We start from the raw sequence: 14,348 nt of genomic DNA, 5'->3' as shown, positions 1-14,348 counted from the left end.
GTTTTGGAGGGGGTAGTAATACAGTCCACCCCATCCCTCACTGGGATGGAGCTGCTCAGAGCAGGGATCCCCACAGCTCTGTACATCCCTAAATCAGGGAGGGAGCTGTGTGGTGAGTGGGAGAACAAGGTCCTGTGTAACAGGCAGCTGTTCCTGAAAGGAGCTTGTGTTCGGCATCACAACAGTAAAACCCGTGCTGTGCCAGCAGGGCTGGATGAGAACTGGGATGCAGAAGGGTTTAAAAGGCATGGGCAAGACAAGCTGCTGGAAAACCCCACTGGGAGGAGAATGATAAGAAATCCAAACTGCAGCCTTGTGCTGGGTGCTTACTGTTTTTTCCCCCCTACCACCATAGCCATCAGAGGATGGTCTCACTGAGGTCAATATAAAGGAGGGATGTTTAGATCACATGTAAACAAGACTTGAGCTGCATTTTAGTTCTTAATTCCATTTATCTAATGTACTCATATAGAAATTAAAAAGATGAATGCAAGTTTAAAAGAGAGGAATGAGTTAGCAAAAGAAGTGACAGCATGTTTGCTGCCTTTCTCCATCAGTTTTGGAGGGGGTAGTAATACAGTCCACCCCATCCCTCACTGGGATGGAGCTGCTCAGAGCAGGGATCCCCACAGCTCTGTACATCCCTAAATCAGGGAGGGAGCTGTGGGTGAGTGGGAGAACAAGGTCCTGTGTAACAGGCAGCTGTTCCTGAAAGGAGCTTGTGTTCGGCATCACAACAGTAAAACCCGTGCTGTGCCAGCAGGGCTGGATGAGAACTGGGATGCAGAAGGGTTTAAAAGGCATGGGCAAGACAAGCTGCTGGAAAACCCCACTGGGAGGAGAATGATAAGAAATCCAAACTGCAGCCTTGTGCTGGGTGCTTACTGTTTTTTCCCCCCTACCACCATAGCCATCTCACTGAGGTCAATGGGCTTTGGGCAAAGAGCTTTTGACTCTTTGATGGGATGGCAAGGTGTGGTCAAAGGTGATACTAATGAGCAATCAAAAGAAAAATGTCATCAGGACTAGTCAGGGGCTTGGTGAGCCCAGTTAAAGTTTCCACAAATCCCAGTACATGGGTAAATCTCTGTAACAATCGCATTGATGTGCTCCAGGTAGGTGAGATTCATCAAAATGGCAAAATAAATTAGAAAGGGAGAAACTTCCCAGTACCTACCTTGCACAGGGAGGGGATGGAAAGGAAGGGGAACGCTGTGGAAACCCAAGGAGCCTCATGTGCAGGGCGAGCTGCTGGTGGTTGTGCCCCTCCTCTGCTGCTGCTGTTCACTGCTGGTTTGGGTCACAGAAACATGGGACAGGGCTGTGCTGGCACTTGCAGTCAGGCTGCTCTTTGCCATAGCTGTGCAAAGCTGTCCAGGCTAACGCTGACTGAGGGCTCAGGTTCTGCTGTCACCAGGGCCATGTGGGAGGAGAGCTGGCCATGGGGATGGCACCCATGGGGGCAAGCGCAGAATCTGCCCTACCTTCCTCATCTCCAGCCAACAGTGACCAGGCTTCTCTTGCTGTTTCGTGGCTAATTACTCTGCACTGACTTTGTCATTAATCCTGCCTTTAATTCTCTGGAGTGGGGGGTTTGGTTTGCTGCTTGCCAGGCTGCATGGGGCTGGAACAGAGAGGGTCTTTCTCCTGCGCTTGCTCTGGGAGCCAGGGGACTGCCGACAACTTCGTTTTGTTTGGGTTTTTTTTTCTCTTCTTTTTCTCTTCCCTCCCCACTCCCTTCTCTTTCTTCCTCATGCCTTGTGTCTCTGCAGACCTCTGGTGAAAAAAAGCGTTCTGGCCACGCAGCCAGCAATGGCTTTGCAGGTCACATCAATCTGCCTGACCTGGTGCAGCAAAGCCACTCGCCGGCGGGCACGCCGACCGAGGCCCTGGGGCGAGTCTCCACGCATGCGCAGGACATGGACTCGGTGCCTGAAGTAGGTGGTGGGGGGCTCCTCTTTCTCCTTTGCATCGCTTTTAAATGGAGTATTAACATCTCTGCCCCCTGACGGGGCTCTCCTGCTTTCCTCCCTGCCTTTCTTGGCTCTTCCCTCTCTCTGTTTCTGGTCCCCGTGGGTGAGTGTAGTGGAAATTGAGGAATTGGATGGGTTACAGCTATAGGGGTTTGGGGCTGATGGGACAAGGATTTATTGGGTCTTTCAAGCCCACCAGCTGGAGTTTTGGTGGTGTGGCACAAGTGCTGCCAACTGATAAGAAAGCTCCATTTTTTTTTGACACTTTTGGATATAAAAGGAGGTGGTGAGAGCCAGTGATGCCATTAGCTTCAACTGGGCCCAGCTTCCATCTGTGCAACTTCTGATAATTATCATGACTGAAAAGGTTATCAAAGACCAAAGCCAACAAAATTCCAGATTGTTCTTCAGAGTAGAAGAAGCCTGCACACTTTTAAAGTCATGTGTTTCCTGTCATGGCAAAATATTTCTCTCTTGTAGGTGTTTTACGGGCACATGATTGAACATTAAAATTGAATAAAGTGTAAAAATTCTTAGTACAAGATGTGACAAATAAACCAAGGGAATTGATGTGTCCAGCTTACCATCCTTAGCTGTGGGATCCAAACAGTTCATTTTTCCCATGACAAATCAACCCATTTGGTGCTAGTTAGGCTATTGTATTTAATGTTTTTGTTTCATTTGGTAGGCTGTGCATCAAAAGTTCTGCCATCCTGTGTTCTTTCATAGAAATGGTCTTCTCACTCTATGGTGTGCTTTTACTAGCTGTATAAAAATAAAAATTTCTTGGAATTGGGCATTGATAAAACGTAAGAACAGATGGTGCCTGACTTGACCTCAAGTTTTTATCTGTTTCCTCATTGGCATTAAAAGCAGGAATGAGAGAGTCGATCCTGAAAGTAACACCTTCCACAGTCATCCTGGGGCTGCTGAAATGCAGCCTGGCATTGGGTTTAAATGTATTCATTTATAGAATATCCACCAAAAAGATCTTCTCCATTTCTAAAATTGTATTTTTAGCGTTGACTGAGCAGGGAGTGGGTGTGAGTGGAAACTTGGGGATTTTGTTCACGGGCTTCCAGGTGACTCATGCAAGCACGACAGCCTGCAGTTTGATGCTCTTTGTAAGCCACCACACAGGTTTATGGGCTGTTGAACAGGACCTGGGGGAAGATGAAGTCTTAATATTTAAATATCAGCCTTGGAAGCTATTAAAATGTCATCTTCTGAGGAGAATAACTGAATGTGAGCAAGGAAAAATGCTCGGTGCATTGGGATGAGGGGGTTCTTTCTAATTCATTTGCTGGAAAGCACCTGGCTCTCAGCTGGAAATCCCTGCAAAAACTGAAATCTTCTCTTCCTTAAATTGCTATTGTTTTATGGAAAAGACATTCAGCACAGGGAAAAAATCTGTGTATTTCTTGGATAGGAGACAAGCACAAAGCAGAGGTGTCTGTGCCCGCAGCCTTCCCTGCTGCAGGCTGTTAACTCCTTCAGTTACCATGTTCTGTTTAGAAATCCATCCTGTTTCTATGGAAACAGCCAGGCTGACAAAGAATAGGGCTGGGAGGGAAGCAGGATGCACAGCCTGATTTTGGCATGGATGCTGGCTTGCCCGTGGATGCCAGCCCCAAAATGCTTGGAAAAGTCACGAGCCACGAAGCTGCTCCCACACCTGTTTTTTTGTGCCCTTGAATCCTTTTATGGATCACTGGAGGACAGGCACAGGCCCAGCCTGGTTTCAGTGGGGCTGTGCCAGGATCGTGGTATTCCCCATGGCACATCTCCCCAGGCATGGGGGACTTGTCCCCATGGCAGCTGTCACACAGGGACTGTGGCACTGGGCATGGGGAGCAGCCAGGGCTTGGTGACTGGGTGAAAGCTGAGGAAGATTTATTTCAGAAGAAGGACAATGTCCCAGAGAGAAAAACGTGAGCTGTAGTGGTGCTGCAGAGTGAGCTGGGTTTGCTGCTGTTGCTCTAAACCAAGCTCATCCATAAAGTGTGTCCTGGGTAAATGCTGCAGTAGGAAGGATAAGCTGCTCAAAGAAGGGGGGAATTCACATCACTTTGACTCCAAGGATTTCCTTTTGCTTGGAAGGAGGTCTTAGCCTTGTGTTCTGCCTTAAAGCAATGGTTTTAAAAAGAAAGCAGTGTGACACTGCAGTTTGTTCATCCCCAGATTCCCTCAGCAAAGCATTGGCTCTGACATTTCCTGTGATACCCTCAGGTTAAGTTTTGTTAACTTAGAAATGCCCCTTTCTGCATTCCCACTTGAAGTGCTGGGCATAATTTGATACTGTGCCAGGCCAGGACTTCACGGGGACTCCCAGCACCATCCTGCCAACCTCAGCAGGAATAGGAAAGTGGGAAAAGCAAACCCTCGCCTGCCTCATGTCCCAGAGAAGGTTTAAGGCATGTGTGTGACATGCGGACAAGTAAACAGGTGGATTGATGATCTTAGATGATCAGTCTAAATGATTCTGTGATTCTGGGTTGGATTTTACCTGCCCTGGTTTACTTCTTCCTCTGGCCTTGTGGCTTCTCTGCTGACTGTCCTCATGGCTGTGTTTCTGCCTGTGAGGAGAGAGCGGAGCCAGGCCCTGCCCCTCCGTTTTCTGTCACTCACAAACACACAGAAATCCAATTTAATGTTTGCTTCTGATTAATTATTGGGAGGAGGAGCAGACGTTCATTGAGGGCTCAAAAAGGGCAGCACAGAGACAGGCACCATTTGCTAAATTAGAAAGTCTCAGATGTACACAGATGTTATTTCTGTGCACTGAGCCCTCTCTTGCTGTTCATTTTCTAGTATGGCATGGGAAGTAGCACCAAAGCCTCTTTCACCCCCTTTGTGGACACCAGAGTGTATCAGACCTCACCTACCGATGAAGATGAAGATGAGGATGAAGAGTCATCTGCTAATCGTAAGAGCCAGTGTGGCAAATTTGAGATGGGAGGGCCTTGTGGAAAGCAGGTCAGGGAGCCTGAATAACCCCAGTGAACCTCTCACATTTCACTCACTCCAGACATAGCTGGTGTCTGTAGCTGGTGTCTGTATCCTTGCCCTCTCTAGCTGCCATCCAACTTCTTCTCCCCCCCAACAAAATGCCACCAGAAAGATCTGGGAGGAAATAGGGAGCAGCAGAAATCCACCCTCCTGTCTGCTTGGGCAAACTAATATCTTGTAACGCAGTAATGACATGGAGAAATAAACCAAATATTACCATTCTGTCCCAAAAAAGTGGTGCCAGAACATTTAACCCATCACCTCTCCCTGTCCTCCTGTGTTCCCCTGCCAGCCCTGTTCACCAGCGAGCTGCTCAGGCAGGAGCAGGCCAAGCTGAACGAGGCGCGCAAGATCTCGGTGGTGAACGTGAACCCCACCAACATCCGTCCCCACAGCGACACCCCCGAGATCCGCAAGTACAAGAAGCGCTTCAACTCCGAGATCCTCTGTGCTGCTCTCTGGGGTAAGCCCTGGGCACGCCCTGCCCTCCGTGGGGCTCTGGGGTGGTGGGAATGTGTGGGAATGCGTCCCTGCCTCTGCTTGGCTCCTTCTCCATCCCCCAAGGGTCGCGTCCCCCCGCGCTGCTGAGTGACCCTTCCTGTCCAAGGGAGGATCCAGCCTCAGCTGGGTCAGTCACACTTGTGGTGGCAGCAGAGATGAGCTCGGGGTGTTGTCCTTGGGAGCAGCTCCTGGCACCCATGGCCCTCTGCTCTCCTCTCCAGGTGTGAATCTGCTGGTGGGCACGGAGAACGGCCTGATGCTGCTGGACCGAAGCGGGCAGGGCAAGGTCTACAACCTCATCAACAGGCGGCGCTTCCAGCAGATGGACGTGCTCGAGGGCCTCAACGTCCTCGTGACAATATCAGGTGCTCCTCTCGTGCTTTCATCCCATCATTCACCTGCTCGGCCTTGCACAAGCCCTGGGTGGTGCCAGCTCAGACAGAGCTTGCTCACTGGTGGCAGAGGGAAGCTCCCAGGGGAGCTGGAGTGGTTTATTCTGGAATCAAACCAGTTTAATCTGCTTTCAACAGTTTGCTTCCTTTACCTGCTAACTGCACTTCATCTCCATTCTCCTGGAGCAGGGAAGGGGAGGTGCAGGATACAGGCAGGTGGCCCAGCAAAGGAGCTGGTCACAGCTTGAGGGGCAGAGAGCTCTGCTTTTGGGTCTGTTTGGCTCTGGCTGAGGGAGCTGTGATCCATGGCTTTAGATTCCAGTTCAGACCACAGATGTGTTTGGGCTGTCCCAAGCATTGTGAGGGCCACAAGCTTTTCACTGTGCCCATGTTTAGTTGGGAGCTCGAGAGTGCTCATATCAAGGTCATGGGGTGATTTCTGGCAAAAAAAACCCAAAACCTCTGTAGTCCAGTGTCTGAGGAGAGCATCCGGCATCCTCCTGCAGGGCAAGCCTGAGGAGCACATGGGTGACAACCAGGGCAGAGCTTTCTCCTGCTGATACCTGTCCAACAAAGCTCACAGAGGGCAGCAAGAGAAGTGCTAATTAGGAAATGGTTTGATAGCATCCTTCTGTTTCCTTTCACATTGTTAAGACACTCTGGCCTCACTCTGCATTCACCTGCAAATTCCTGCTCCACCCATTCAGCCAGAGCTCCAAACTCACGGCTCCATCCTTTACCTGGTCTGCAGCTCCCCTGTGCTTTTGGGATCTAGCTGTAGGGATCAGGGGTTTAGTACAGCTGGAATGGGAATAGCATCAAACTCCAAGATGATGCTGAGAATGAATCCTGAGGATGTGAGGAAACCTGTGAGCAGACAGGGTCTGTCCTTTGGGTCCTGTCTCACCAGGCTCAGTGTGAGCTCTGTCCTGTCCCTGTCATGGGGGCTCTGCAGCCACAGGGATTTTGCAGCCTTGTCACAGCCATCCAAGTGCAAGCACCAGTGCAGAAATTTGGCAGCCCCTCAGCATTGCAGAGCCCAGCACCAGGCTTGCTGGCAAACAGCAGTGCCTGTCGCAGGCCAGGGAGCTCCTGTTCATCTCCAGGGTGGAATTAATGTTGTGTGAAGGAGAGGGAAAGAAAGAAATCCAGTAGTTGAGTGGTTGGATAAGATTTGAGCTGTAGGAGGGTTGGGTCACTGCCCCCTGAGTCCCACTGTCCTTCTGTGAACACTGATTTATAGGAGAAGGAATATTTCCAGCCTGTGGGAAGCCAAAGCCTGGCTTTTCCAGTGTCTGACCGCAGCCCAGAGTTCTGGGCTTTGCTTTCCATATATTTCTTCCCAAGGAAAAACCCAACACAACAACTAAATTACTATTTTCAATTACTATTTATATTACTTTTATCATGAAACGGCCTCAAATTCTATCATCTTGTGATTGAAAATAAGCACTGAAACCTCAAGATGTTCCATGCAAACGTGCTCTGCTCTGACAGGGACATTTCCTTTGCCAACAGGAAAGAAGAACAAGCTGCGTGTGTACTACCTGTCCTGGCTGAGAAACAGGATTTTACACAATGACCCTGAGGTGGAGAAGAAGCAGGGCTGGATCACAGTTGGGGACCTGGAGGGATGCATCCACTACAAAGTCGGTGAGTGGAACTAAATGTCTGAAGAGATGTGGTTTTGTTCTCTGGTCTTAGGTCTGACCTGACAATTTGATATTAACAGCATGAGTAGACCATAGCCACAAGTAAATTTGGAATTCATCTTTATGCATTAGGTGGACTCTGTGTAATGAGATTCAACAGAGGCCTGAGAAGCTGTTCTTGAGATTTGTTGGAAAGAGAGAGAATGTTTTTAAAATTGGGTTTGTTTTTATTTTAGTGAAATATGAAAGAATCAAGTTCTTGGTGATTGCCTTAAAGAACGCAGTAGAGATCTACGCTTGGGCTCCCAAACCATATCACAAGTTTATGGCATTTAAGGTATGTTTGTCTTTTACACTCTGTAATTGTAAATACATGAGGTTTCTGTACTCTGCAGAGCAGAAAAGCGTCTGGCTTATGTAGCTGAGCTCCTCAGGATGCCTGGCAGGCATGGGAGATGGGATCTCTGCTGGCTGAAGAGATTGGATATGTTCTGCTTGCAGCCAACAATGAAGTGTTATTATTAGTTTATGCTAGCAGGCTCTACTTGAGGAATTTGCAGAAAGCTGATCAAATACATATGAGTAAAATTGAATTGGGGATTTTGGTGGGTGTTTTTTGTGAGGTTTTTGTGTTTGGTGGGTTTTTTTCTCTCTGACTAATTTTTAACATACAGCACAAAAATAGGCTGGCATGATTTTCTATTTCATTTTGCAAGATCCTCTCCCCTTCTGCAATTTGGATTCTGTTTCAAGACAAAAAGTTCGGGAGCGTGACCCACTCTTTCTCTTTTTTCCTTTTTACCTGCCTTGGTTTCCTCAGTGAGACCTTCCTCCTCTCCAACCTGCCAGTGGGTATTTTGTGCTTAGTCCTTCAGAGCACTTTTCATCCCATGCTCTGTGTAGAAGAGTCACAAGGGCAATGCCTTGTGGAGATGTTCATGCTGAGTAATCTCATTTTACATCTTTCCAACACAAATGGACTTAATGCAGTGTTAGGTCACATTTGCTTTTTCTGAACAAAAGCCAGAGTAAATGGGCTCAGTGACATGGAGAGCTCAGCAGCATCAGAATGTTCTGGGATCCAGCTGCCCACAGGTGTTTGTTTCACTCTCCTGCTGAGCACCTAAGCCATGGTGCTTGATCTGGACATGGCTGGGGCTTGGTCCCAGCCTTGCTGCAGCAGGTTAGATGGAGCAGGGAAAAGTAGGTCTTTGCTAAACTGACTCATTTCAGCTGCCCAAACCAGAGCAGTGATCTCTGCCAAGAGAGGAGGTGGGTGGTCACGGATCTCTGCTGGGACAGACTGAACACATACTCATGTAAAATTGAGCTGTCTCCTTCCTTTAGAGACCAAATCCTTGTGTTAGCCTCGGGCTCCTGTGAGAGAGAGCTGGGCTTGGCAAGGGTGGGCACTTATCTGCTGGGATGACTGAATAAACTCTGAGGCATCTGACAGGGGAACAGAGAGGCAGGAGTATAAATAACCACATATTTAGCAGGAAACACAGTCAAACAAATATGATTTCAAAAGCGTATCAGGCTGCTGCAATGGGGATTTGTTGTTTCTGTGATGCTCATGGAAGGGATTATAAAAGTCTTTTGCAGATCTCCAGCACAAGCCGTTGCTCGTGGATCTCACTGTAGAAGAAGGTCAGAGGCTGAAGGTTATCTTTGGATCCCACACTGGTTTCCATGTGATTGATGTAGATTCTGGGAACTCCTATGATATCTATATTCCATCTCACGTGAGTACCTGGGCAGTGCTGCTGCCTGAGGAGCACGGGTCACCAGTGAGGTTTGGGCAGGCTCCCAGGGGCTCTCGAGTGGGGACCAGTGATGGGTGTGACATTCCCCAGTGCTGCACTCACTTAAAGAGGACTCAGGGCTGTCACATACTTCATGTTCATCTGCACAGGCTGTTTCTGTCTTCAAGCAGGAGCAGTAAAGTTTAAAGTAAAGGGTTTTTTTTACGTCCCATAAAAAGGACAGTCTGTCTGTACACAGCACAGAGCAGTAATGGAGCTCTCTGTGGCACTTTCTTGTTGGGTCATTTAAACTCCATCTATACTGTTGGCTCACAATAAACTGGTCTAGGAGAAACTGTGTCACTAAACAAATGCAGGAATTGTTGCATCTGATCCAAGCAGCAGTTTCCTCTGCGAGAACTAGGAAGAGCAAAGAGAGAAATACTGGGGCAGTTTGGGATGGTTTTGTGTTGTCTTAGCTGTGGAAGGGCAGACATGGGTGAAAAGTCAGTGCAGCTGCCCTTGGAGCTAGAGGATGATTGCTAAAAAATAGGATATTTCCTCCCTAGGGCTGCCTCTAAAATTCTGAGTTTGTTTACCTTGATTTGAACTGGTGATGGATTCATCAGCTCAGTCACTTACTTGTGTTCCAGCCAAGTGTCAGCCATCAGTCTTGGGGGTGTGTATGTTGTGATCTGTCTGTAATTGCTGAACCTGTTTATCCTTGCTGTGTCAGACAGCTTTGATGGCAGGGTAAACATGACAGTTTATTCCCCTTCAGGCTTATCTCTGAAACCCAGTGCCTTTGTGGGGAATGCAGAGAGGGCTTTGTTCTCTGCTTGGTTTGGGCTTCTTTTCCTGCTCCCTTTCTCCCTTCAGTGTAATTCTGACTCTCAGGGTCTGTGTTACCTGCAGATTCAGGGCAATATTACTCCCCACGCCATTGTCATCCTGCCCAAGACGGACGGGATGGAGATGCTGGTGTGCTATGAGGATGAGGGAGTCTACGTGAACACCTACGGACGGATAACTAAAGACGTGGTGCTCCAGTGGGGAGAAATGCCTACTTCCGTGGGTAGGTCAGCCCTTCCTCTTCACCTGCTTAAAGTACAAGCCACAAGTAAGATGAGGAGTTGAGAATGCTGAGATGGAGTCATTTGGGATGAAGGGGATTTCCCTCTTTTATCAAAGGGGATTTCCCTTAGCCAGCTATGAGATGCAATTGCTAAATTTCTGCTGTTTGGTCCTCCATAATAAAAGCACGTAATTTCTTGAAGATGTGAACTTTTTGAGTATGAGATAAATATAAGATATGGTGGGATACTGTGTTGAGTGGAGGGGGGCTGGGTGTGGGGCTGGGAGCCCTTGAGTTGCTCTTCTGGCTCTGCTGTTGCTCAGCTCCACAACCCACAGAGGCAAAACACTGCCCAGCTCCTCACCTTGCTAAACCAGAAAAAGTGATGCTGCTTCTGTTTAAATTTGTGGATGAAAAGTGCTCTGAAAAGGCTTCTGTCCCTGCAGGCCATCAGAGCTCTGCCATTGATCTGCTTAGGCTTTGAGTAGCAGCTTATGAGAGCTTTTCTGCCCATTGCATAATATTTAACTCAACACAAGTTGTAACACCTGCCAAACGCTTCCTTTTGACAGCCTACATTCATTCCAATCAAATAATGGGCTGGGGAGAGAAAGCTATTGAAATCCGGTCAGTGGAGACAGGACATTTGGATGGAGTATTTATGCACAAACGAGCTCAAAGGTTAAAGTTTCTATGTGAAAGAAATGATAAGGTAAGTCCACTTCAAAGCTTGTATCTGTGCTGCGAGCTACAAGGTGCTTTTAGAGCTTACATCTGGTTTGTCTTGGGATTAATAATTAATCTGCAGGTTCTGTTTAATAAGCAGTGCCCTTAAGCCTATTCCCAGTTAATTTTCTCCAGTGGATGGAGACCTCAGCCTGCAAGATCTCTTCTCCATCTAGCTGAGATCTGCGTTGACTTGGCTTGACTTTCTCCCAATTCTTTCATCCGAACATTAAATTGAGGCTGCCAGGTGAACTGTGAAAGTTGAGCATTAGCAAGGGTGTGTAAGAGACCCTGGTTTGAGCTCTGATGCAGAAACATTTTGATGCATTTTAAATTATTTTCCTCTTACAGCCTCATCCATTTCTGTGGACAGCAGTGATAAATACTGCTCTGGAGGGTCCCAGAGTTGCATGGCTGTCGTGTAGATACCCCCTGCCACAGGTGTTGCAAGGGGGGCAGGGAATGAGGAGAAATTCCTGGAGGAAAAGACATTTTTGTGTGGAAGAGGTGGTTGAATTCCGAGGTCTTTCCGGAGGTGCTGTTCCCTCCTCTCACGAGGTTTCACTAAGATAAGTCAGGAGCAAGCAGCAGGGAGATCTTAATAATGGACACGATCACAAAGCCAGTGAAGAAACCAGTTGCTGTGTCCCCAGAGCAGGATTTAATAAAGCAGTAAATGAGCTTTGAGGCCATGATCACTGTAGTGAGCAGCTGCTCATTATCTGAGTTCTGCCCTTCCTGGGGCATGGAGGTAGGCTGAAGCTCTGCAGGAAAATGTATCCTAACTTTGCAGTTGAGTATGTTATGAGAAGCTGTCCAAGAAGCTGAATTTAAGTTTAATTTAAGTGTAATCTAATTCTAACAAAGCTAGAAAAACCCTGTGATCTTTCTAAAATACTGGAACCAACTGATCACTGATGGGTTTGAAATACTAAACTCAGATGTTTCTCTTTCTGGAGAACTGGTTAAACTGGTAAGATTAAGTAATTTTTGGTTTTATTAAGGACAGAGGCTTCAGATAGTTTCCTTCAATATTTGCAAATTATAACTTACTTATTTTTTAAGACCCCTTGGAATCCAGTGCTGGTGGATCGTGCCAGAAGCACCAAAACCCCTATTCTTCCTACAGAATTCTGATACGTTTCTGCACTTTGAGCATGTTGAAGGGAAGTCATTTTCTGGGCTTTACTTTCAGGAATAGCTGAAATACCAGGACTGACTTTCCCAAAAAAAAAAGCCATTTCAGACTGAGGCAGGTATCGACCAAATGGTGAATGTTTAGCAAGATCCAAACCACTGACAGCAGTTTTTTGTTAGTACTTCATAATAAATGATGCTGTGGCAGTAAAATGTGATAAACCTGGTATTTTCAATGCATTCCAAACCCTTTGGTAGTGAGCGAGAAGGAGGTTTAATTACTGCATTTACTAATGAGTGGCTCAATTTAATCCCAGTCTGGCATGGGTTAGCTCCATCCCCTGAGTGTTAATAAGCGTTTCTTCCTTCCAAACAGGTATTTTTTGCGTCGGTGAGATCCGGAGGAAGCAGCCAAGTGTTTTTCATGACCCTCAACAGAAACTCCATGATGAACTGGTAACAGAGGAGCACTTGGCACTCACCACCATGGCATTATTTCTAATTTAAAGGACATTAAACACGTGGACTAACACTGTAGAGGCAGGTGCGGAGGGCGCCGAGGAACCCCCTCCCCACGCTCCCCCGGCGCCGCCAGCCCCGGGGCAGGGCCTGCAGCCAGGGATGGACTTTCACGCTTGGACCCCCCGAGGTCTCCTGATTACGCTGTGTTATAGTGGGTTATGAGTTTTCCTTTATTTTATTTTATTTTATTTTTTAGTTTTACTTTTTCTTTGTCCCCTACTTTGTAAGAACGGGGAAAGAAACAGTGTCAAAAAGTCTGTTTTTAATTCTGTCTGCCTGCTAGCATCAAATATATAGTATGTTGTAAAGTTACCAATTAAATCTGGTGAGAGACAGCACAATAAATGTACCTTTTATCTTTGTGATGAAGGCCATAACCATATAGCTGGGTAATTTTAGAAATCTTTTGCCTTCACCAACATTTACATGTTGCTTTTGGCAGCAACGGCTTAACGGATTTTTAAAGAAGAGAAAAAATAATAGGTTTTTTTCCCCTCTTTTGGGAAATGGATTTTAAATGGCTAAACTACTAGCCTTAGACTAATAAAAATCAGCTACCATTTTTGTCAAGTCTGTCAATCCATATTTCTATATGGATCTTCACATAATGGTGTGTCTTGATAGGGACAGAGGTGCCATTTCCTGTTGCTCCAGAGGTGCCCGCCTGCCCCGGGGCTTGGCCACGGGCACCGGGACAGGGGATCGGAGGAGGAGAGGGCAGAGGAGCGGTCAGAGGAGTCCCGTGCTCTCCCCTGAGGGGGATTTGTGACTGCAGAGGCTCCCGGGATGCTGTGGGCACTGGACCCTGCTGCTGAAGCCGGTGCAGGTTGTGGGTGTTCGTTCCCCCCAGTCCAGAGCCGGGCACTGGCGTGCGGGAGCAGCCGGCACAGGGATGGGGACCACGGAACAAGCTGCCTGTCCCCCATGTTCTGGATTGGGCTTGTAAAGAGCTTAAAAAAATATATATATGTGTGGTTTCTTTGGCCAAGGGTCTGAATCTACTCGTTTTCCACCCCCTCCACTCCCTAGGAATTACCCAACATACAGTGAAAGACAACATCTGTGCCGAACCGTGTGTGTGTGTTTAGTTCAGGTTGAATTGTGTCCTTATAAACCTTGCTCAGTTGATTTCTGTTTTCAGTGCGTATCTGGGGTTTTCTTTCTCAGTAGCTGCAAGCATGGCCGCCTGTGGTGTTGGGGTGTCGCATAACAAGGTCTGTGTTGCTGGTTTTAACCTACCTCGTTTCGGTTGGGGTTTGTTTTTTGGTTTGGTTTCGTTTTATTTTTTTTTCCGTTCCGCTGTCGATCACAGCGCTGTTACCTCCAGCGACATATAGAGAGCTTAACTGGCAATCTTGGTGTACTCAGTAACGATGGCTTTATTAAAAAATTATTAAATCAACAGGACTTGGTCAAACTTGAATCTTTATCAAGGGTAAGAGGTGATGTGGGGTGACGGGGATGGGATGGGCTGGGCCACCCTCACCTGAAGCATTCTGTGGGCAGGGTGTCAGGGTTTGGTACCGCAGGGATTGCCAGCAGTGGGACTCCCAGGACGTGGAGTTCAGGGAACAACAGGTGGGATGTGCTTTGTGGTGTGTTCTTCGAGCACCAGA

At 47.5% G+C, this 14,348-nt stretch overlaps 1 protein-coding gene across 5 annotated transcripts in view; it reads left to right on the top strand.

Moving 5' to 3' along the window:
* TNIK (TRAF2 and NCK interacting kinase) overlaps nucleotides 1-14,134 on the top strand; it is a 152,533-nt gene extending 138,399 nt beyond the window's left edge. For all 5 annotated transcript variants that reach the window (XM_041405618.1, XM_041405617.1, XM_041405619.1 and 2 more), the window contains 10 exons: nucleotides 1,773-1,937; nucleotides 4,785-4,899; nucleotides 5,275-5,445; nucleotides 5,705-5,848; nucleotides 7,394-7,528; nucleotides 7,764-7,864; nucleotides 9,123-9,272; nucleotides 10,188-10,347; nucleotides 10,920-11,059; nucleotides 12,587-14,134. In XM_041405618.1, the coding sequence (XP_041261552.1) occupies nucleotides 1,773-1,937; nucleotides 4,785-4,899; nucleotides 5,275-5,445; nucleotides 5,705-5,848; nucleotides 7,394-7,528; nucleotides 7,764-7,864; nucleotides 9,123-9,272; nucleotides 10,188-10,347; nucleotides 10,920-11,059; nucleotides 12,587-12,670 (1,365 nt within the window). In that variant the 3' untranslated portion in view covers nucleotides 12,671-14,134. The remainder of the gene's footprint in view (nucleotides 1-1,772; nucleotides 1,938-4,784; nucleotides 4,900-5,274; nucleotides 5,446-5,704; nucleotides 5,849-7,393; nucleotides 7,529-7,763; nucleotides 7,865-9,122; nucleotides 9,273-10,187; nucleotides 10,348-10,919; nucleotides 11,060-12,586) is intronic.
* The last annotated feature ends 214 nt before the right edge of the window (nucleotides 14,135-14,348 follow it).

Source organism: Onychostruthus taczanowskii, unplaced genomic scaffold, assembly GCF_017590055.1.
Source record: "Onychostruthus taczanowskii isolate IOZ18803 unplaced genomic scaffold, ASM1759005v1 scaffold24, whole genome shotgun sequence".
Lineage (NCBI taxonomy): Eukaryota > Metazoa > Chordata > Aves > Passeriformes > Passeridae > Onychostruthus > Onychostruthus taczanowskii.
Note: the sequence above shows the minus strand (reverse complement) of the source record. Positions and strands in the feature narration are given on the sequence as shown.